The sequence below is a fragment of the Terrapene carolina genome, unplaced genomic scaffold (genome assembly GCF_002925995.2).
Source record: "Terrapene carolina triunguis isolate 2854851 unplaced genomic scaffold, T_m_triunguis-2.0 Scaffold51683, whole genome shotgun sequence".
Taxonomy (NCBI): Eukaryota; Metazoa; Chordata; order Testudines; family Emydidae; genus Terrapene; species Terrapene triunguis.
Genome location: NW_020716034.1, coordinates 3,191 through 10,815, shown reverse-complemented (window position 1 = coordinate 10,815; position 7,625 = coordinate 3,191). Strand labels below are relative to the sequence as shown.

Below are 7,625 nucleotides of genomic sequence, written 5' to 3'. Positions count from 1 at the left end.
TGACCCATCCTGTTATTAATTATTCCATTCTATAAAGCTCTTTATGAAGGTAGGTTTATTATCACTACATGATGGATGGGGAAACTGAGGAATTGAACAGTGAGGTGAATTGATCAATAACTCAGTGGCAGGACTAGGAATAGACCTCAGGAAGCTTGATTCTTAATCCAGTAACATACCTCTTATTACCTTACACATAAAGTGTATCCATTCCTTTTCCCTCTGTGGTGAAAGTTGTTAGCATTATTCTTGATCTGCCACATTGTAATTGAGATCTGATTTTTTTCTTCATTGCCTTTAAGTAGGCAGATTCCTACTGATATCCTGATGCATCCTAACATATCTGATCCTTTTTCTGACCCACTGCTGCAGATTGAACACAGGCCTTCACTGGACTTTCCTATAACAATGTCCAGGCCTTTGTTCTGACTGGTAGCAGGTAATTGAAGATGCAGGAATGTGTGCAAATAGCTCCAGGGTGCACAAACCCTTTCCATTGGTAAACAAGAGGTCTCCTCTGCCATTGTGCATTCTGCAATTCCCTGCAGGGACTTTGTGCCCTCTTAAAGACAATGGGAAAGATTTTCAAATGTGCCAAAGCACATATGAGAGGAGGGATGGTCCAGTAGTTATGGGGCTAGTTGGGGACTTGAGAAACCCTGGGATCCATTCCTGCTCTGCCACCAACTGTCTGTGCCTAAATAACTTAGGTCCTTTTGTAAATTCCACTAGAAGCCTATCTGCATCTGTAGGCCTCTCAAGTAACTTTGAAAATCTGGTCATCTGTCCATTCTCCATCTGTAAAATGGGCATAATAGAATGGCCCAACCTCATGTGGGTGTTGTGAGGGTAACTACATGCAAGTGCTCACATACTACAGTGAAGGTGGCCATACAAGAATCTTCGATAGAAGTTGAACTGATTTTCAATAGGACTTGCCCTCCTAAATCCCTTAGGTGCATTTTAAAATCTCCCCCATGTAGCTTTGAGTTAAGGATGGTTGAGTTGTTAGAGTAATATTGAGTGAGATCTTCTATTGGGGCAAATTGGTGTAGCACCGGCAGTCACCGTCTGAGAATCTGGGCCATAGTTCCCACAATGGTGAGGCGTTCAAAAACTAGAGTATGGGTCTAATAATGAGGAATATCAAAGTAAAGTGCTGACGTGAAAGATCTCAAGAAAACAGGCATCTGTCATTTCAACCACTTATTTCTGTCTATTTCTGACTCTGCAGACTGTCAAGGGCCCCATGGAGCAGGAGAACAACACCAGTGTCCAGGAGTTCATTCTGCTGGGATTCCCGACAATCTTGGAGCTACAGATACTGCTCTTTGTGATATTCCTGGTGGCCTATGTGCTGACCCTCCTGGAGAATATGGTCATCATTGCCTTGATCCAGACAAACCATCACCTCCACAAGCCCATGTATTTCTTCCTCAGTCACCTCTCCTTCCTGGAAGCCTGGTACATCTCAGTCACCATCCCCAAACTGCTGGTGAATTTCCTGGTGGAGAACAAGAGCATCTCCTTTGTGGGATGCATGACCCAACTCTACTTCTTCAGCTCCCTCTTATGCACTGAGTGTGTCCTGCTGGCTTCCATGGCCTACGACCGCTATGTGGCCATCTGCAACCCACTGCATTACCCGGCCATCATGACCCACCGGTTCTGCCTGCAGCTGGCAGCTGTCTCCTGGGTAAGTGGCTTCTCCATCTCCATGGTCAAGGTGTCCTTCATTTCGCAACTGACGTTTTGCAGACCGGGGATCATCAACCATTTCTTCTGCGACATCTCCCCGGTGCTGAACCTGGCCTGCACCGACATGTCACTAGCGGAGAGGGTAGACTTTGTGCTAGCCTTGATCATCCTGATGGTCCCGCTCTCTGTGACCATTGTCTCCTACCTGTGCATCATTGCCACCATCCTGCACCTCCCCACTGTCCAGGGGAGGAAAAAAGCCTTCTCCACTTGCGCCTCCCACCTCACTGTGGTCATCATCTTCTTCTCAACCTCCCTCTTCATGTACGCCCGGCCCAAGAAGATCCACCCTTTTGACTTGAACAAGGTGGTGTCGGTCGTGTACACTATTGTCACCCCCATGATTAACCCCTTCATCTACTGCCTGAGGAACCAAGAAGTGAAGGGGGCACTAAGGAAAACTTTCTGTGGTGCGAGTGCTGTCCACCAGGCCTCTGTGACAGACATAGCCCTCCAAAGGGTCAGAAAGTTTCATGCTGGTGGACCATGAGCAGCATGCTGCTTATGGCATGTAAGGCCAGAATGTATAGAGACCCTTTTTATTGATACAAGCTGAGAGCTGAAAAGACTGAGAGAACCAGATGTCTCTCTTCAGGAGCATCAATAAATAATCTCCTTTCTGTTCTGTATATCCAGACTCTGTCTGTTCTCTACCCACAGGGAACGCTAGCGAGACCAGGGAAAAGACATGGCTGAGGGGGGAAATTTCAATAAGGATTGGAAGATCCCTGGAATTCAAGAGGTATTCAAACCTGGTGTTCCAATTCCCATCAGTCTCTGGTGTCTATCATCTGGAGAGGTTGGGAAATTGGAACACAGACTGTTCAGTCAGTTCCCCCAAGAGAATGGGTAGGAGAGCACTCTGCTGGTACAAGGCAGGAGAGAGCACTGTAATGACCCACAAGGACAATGATTCTTCATGAGCCCTAAGGAAGCTAAAAGATCATTTCCATTTTCTGTGGGCCAAGTCTTGGGGACATTCGTTATTTTGTACTTATGCAAATTCCACTGTAGCTGTCTTGAATAACAGCTGAATAAAAATTGAGTTAGGAGTTGTGTACCTTTCTGGTCAGCATGGATTTCATTCCAGAAGGCAATTTTAAAAAGCCAGCCATTGATATTTTACATTGAAAATTTCAGTTGTAAGAATACCACATTCTCTGATACGAAAATGGCTAGCATGAATAATTTTGACCAGGTCTAATGGCTGAACAGTTAGGGTTCATAGATGTTGTAAAGATGGAGTACATGGAAAAAATATCATGGAAGTAGCATAGGTAAATAGACCACTGACACAGTTAGACTTTATTGTTAAGGAAAGTGGTTCTTTGATCCTGTGGTCCACCTAGCACTCCCGCTAATCAACACTATTCCTACTACAAAAAGTAACAGAGGGTCCTGTGGCACCTTTAAGACTAACAGAAGTATTGGGAGCATAAGCTTTCGTGGGTAAGAACCTCACTTCTTCAGATGCAAGTAATGGAAATCTCCAGAGGCAGGTATAAATCAGTATGGAGATAACGAGGTTAGTTCAATCAGGGAGGGTGAGGTGCTCTGCTAGCAGTTGAGGTGTGAACACCTCACCCTTCCTAACACGGCTACCCCTCTGATACTTGATTCCTACTTTTTCTCCAGCAAATCTCAATACACACACACACAATCTCTTCTCTGCACCATGTGCAGCTACATTTTGTCTTACTCCTTCCCAGCTACTACACAGCCCCTTTGGCTGGTGATTCTTACCCACATGCTCATGGTCTAACTGATTGCCATATTTGGGGATGGGAAAGAATTTCCCCTGGGTCAGATTGGCAGAGACCACGGGGGATTTTCACTTACCTTTGTAGCATTGGGCATGGGTCTGGTTTGAACTAATGTAAGTGGTGAATCCTCTGTAACTTGAAGTCTTTAAATCAAGATTTGAGGACTTGTGTAGCTCAGCCAGATGCTCTCGGCCTGCTACAAGAGTGGATGGGTGAGGGTCTGTGGCCCATAATGTATACAAGGTCAGACTAAGTGATCATGATGATCCCTTCTGCCCGTGGAGTCTATAAGGCTATTTTTATGTTCCCCATATGTAAATTTCCCTGTGATTAGATGTGTGGATAAGTTTATTTTAATCCTTTTTTTATAACTATTTTTGTGTCACCCTGGACCCTTAAAGAAGGTTTGTGAACCAGACCGCGTGATTACAGCAGAGGTACTCATGATTAAAGATCTCTTTCTTAAAAACTGGTCCCCCCCCCCCCCATGAAAACTTTGGGGAACCCCAAGCTCAGAGGATTGGTATAAAGAGCTTTGCATCTTTATGGTCATTTTCTTGAATCCAGCAGAGATTGGTAGCATTAATTGTGCTACTAAGCTGTAAGATGTTGAGGAGTTTGGTCTCTGTGGGAAAAAAAATAGGATTGTACATTTGAGTATAGAAATGTGATGAAATTCAGACTTCTGGGGAAACATTTTTTTTTAATCTTAATTCTCTTTGTCCTTGAGTGTCCATTATTTTGGGGAAATTCTAAGGCCTGTGTTAAAAAGGCGGTCAAACTAGCTGATCACAATGACTTTGGGATCTAAGAATCTATGACTGTGTGCATTTTATTCAGGGCTGGATAAACAGATAGGCACCGTAGGCCTATGCCAAGGGTCCAAACTCCTGGAGTCATGTGATTACATCAGAATATCAGCTTTATGTTTGTTTGCTTGTCTGTTTGTTTTTTGTTTTTATTTCCTAGCCCCTTGTGCTGGAAATGCTTAGAAAAATAACCTCATTGTAACCAGTGCTGCAGCCTCTGCAGAGAAACTGGAACAATAAGTCTGAGAATGGGGAATGTGTCCTTGGTATACCAGACACAGTGCCGTCTTTCTGCATCTACAGAGAACCTGAGTGAATAGTTCGGAGAGGGAGAACTGCCCTGTATCTCTCAATGGGATGTTATCTCCAAGTCACACTGGTTTGAGAGCCCCACTGTTAGAGGGATTTCCCTTCACCCCCTCCCTTAGTTCTTGTCATGCAGACAGAAAGCAGAAGACCAGAGGTCCAAAGTGCAGGCAATGGGATGTTTATTTGGTTAGTTTCAAGCAAGCATATCCATAGCTCTGATGCTGCAGAGCCTTTACCAGTGTCCCTGTTCCCTATTCCCACCTCCTCTTTCTTAGCAGGCCCAAATATTCCTGCAGTGCATGCCCACAGTCCCACCCCTTACAACTTATGGTCAAGTTCCATTTTGGAGAGTCATGAATTTGTGGTCTTGGTACCACCTCTTTTGTATCCCATGGGAGGGGCAAGGAATGAGGTTGTGTACTGGCCAAGACCAGGCTTTTCTTTGGATTTTAGTGTTTCTTATGACTCCCCGCAACCCTCTTGCCTCTCCTAACTGGTTGATTGACCCTGGCTTGAGAAAGGAGCCAGGCAACCTTACAGTGTATGCTTGTATATTATCCTCCCACCATACCCCGTAACACTATAAACTCTATCTCTTATCTCTTCTCATTATAGTAAGAAACCCATCTGGCTGAGCAGAAGCAACACACAGTGTCTTTGTTTTTTGTTCACACATATTAGTAAGGATATAAGAGTATCAAAAGTCAAACCCAAAATTCTCTCTCAGGCTAACAAACAGGCCTATATACTAACACCCACCAACACCATCCTGTGTGTGGCAGGAGAGGAACCATGTTGGTTCAGCCAGACAGCAATGGATGATATGTTTTGCAGCCAGGAAAAACCAGCCTGTAGGGGAGAAAATAGGCATGAGGCACCTGGACTACAATTCCCAGGATGCACCATGGCAGCATAGGTGGACATGGGTGAATGTTTAGCTGTCTTGAAATGAAAAGTTTCGGTTTGACTTTACAAACCAAAATAGTTTTATCTGATTTTCCCAAGAGAAAATCAGAAGGACAAAAATCAGCAAAATCTAAATTTTCTGACATAAAAATTTGATCTTGCAAAAATCACATTTCCTGTTGAATAAATACTTGCATTGAAAAGTCCTAACCAGCTTTACTCACAACCAAAGATGGTTTCCACTAACTTAAATGGCAGAGGCTAGGACTGGGATTTTCTAAGTTACCCAAGGGGGCTAGGTGCCCATTTCAATGGGAAATGGGCACTTAAATCCCATTGGCTCCTTTGAAAATTCCTGCTGGCACTGTGTCTGGTATAACAGGGACAAGTCCTCCCCATTCTCAGACCTATTGATCCAGTTCCTCTGCAGATGTCCAGATCCTGTGCCACATGCAGCTGGTTGCTCTTCTCAAACTACGTCTCCCTGGGGCTACCAACACAGAAACTCCTGACTTCCCAATCTCCTTCCTCATCCCCGGAGTCCCAGCTCCACATCCCCTCTGCCACTGCAATAGAGTAGCCCTAGAAGGAGGCAGGAGGCAGGAGACAGGAAGCAGGACATGGATGGGGATGTTAAAGGAAGCCAATGCACATTCTACTAGTGCGTTAATGGAGAGACTAATAGAGGTCATAGTGCAATGGCCCCTGGAGATTAACTCCTGGTAGGATGTGAATCCCACCCATCAGCCAACCCTGCCAAGCAGCAGTAAAGGTAGGAATTCACTTACTAAAAACAGACAATTCATCTCTATACTTAGATTTATTTTTCAGATGATACATTCTGAATTCAATATTATTAGAATTGCAGATTAATAACCTGGGATTTCCATGGTAAATCTGCATAGTAAATGTGATCTGGCAAGACATAATGCACCAAAATCTCTACTGAAGTCAAGTTGATGTTATCCTCAAAGAGTGCTGCAGCATTGGGCTCAAAGTGTAGTTTTCATTTCACAACCAAATCAAAAAGGGAAATGTTATTAGTTGTTTATTTTACTAAGTTTATTGCATCGTAGAATGTAGAGCAAATGGGCCTGATTATCCATCAATTTACACAAATTTTAGGACAGTGTAAATGCATTTACTTCAGTGGAGTGACTCCTAATTTACATCAGAGTGAATGAGAGGATTTGCATGTGGCTACTAGTGGATTTACACCTGGATCAGTGAATGCTTCTGGTTTACACAAATATGGGTGAGATTTGAATCAAAACCACTTGCTTTATTGAGCAGTGTTTCAGACATGACATAGGAGTACTATATATAGGTGATCCAGGTTAACATGGGCTCTATCAGTTTCCTTGCCAGTTCACACATTGATCATCATCACCAAACAGCTACCCCACCTAGGCATCAGTGATAACTCAAGGGCCAGACCTTGAGCTGGTGTAGTTACACAGAGATCAGATTAGCTAAGCAAATTTACATTACCTAACAATTTGGATGGAGGTCATTCCTATTGTAAGTATATGTAAACATGCAAATATATAGAGAGATACTTTATTGTCTTAAATATGTTGTATGTTCAGTGTTCTGGAACATTATAGAAACAAAGGAATTGCTATGCAGAAGAATCCTGTCTCCAATGGTGGCTAGTATCAGCTGTTTCAAAGACGGGTGAATTGAATGATAAATCATGGAGAAAATTTATTCCTAACTCAGACAGGCAGTAGCTGACTAATATCCCAAAGCATGAAGCCCTATACATATCAAAGCCATTTTAAAATTCTGAAAATATATCCAAAGGACATATATCTAAATAATATCCAGTAGCAATGAGTTCCACAGGTCAACTAGTCAGGTAAGTAGAGAGGGAAGCAGAAAGAGCAATAGATAGACACACAGAAAAAAGGATAGATAGATAGATAGATAGATAGATAGATACTGTGGATCCCAAAGATTTTTTTATACTTGCCCCCAAACTAATCCCAATAAAAAATAAACATTTGCTCAAAATGTGTTGTTGTATTGCACTATACTTTGACTCAATTGGTTACATCTGTATGTTCAAAGACAATGT

At 43.2% G+C, this 7,625-nt stretch overlaps 1 protein-coding gene across 1 annotated transcript; it reads left to right on the top strand.

The window, feature by feature from the left end:
• Nucleotides 1-1,249: 1,249 nt before the first annotated feature.
• On the top strand, nucleotides 1,250-2,248 carry LOC112125896 (olfactory receptor 6B1-like). Its single transcript, XM_024224253.1, has one exon. The coding sequence runs from the start codon at nucleotides 1,250-1,252 to the stop codon at nucleotides 2,246-2,248; it is 999 nt and encodes a 332-aa protein (XP_024080021.1).
• Nucleotides 2,249-7,625: the final 5,377 nt, after the last annotated feature.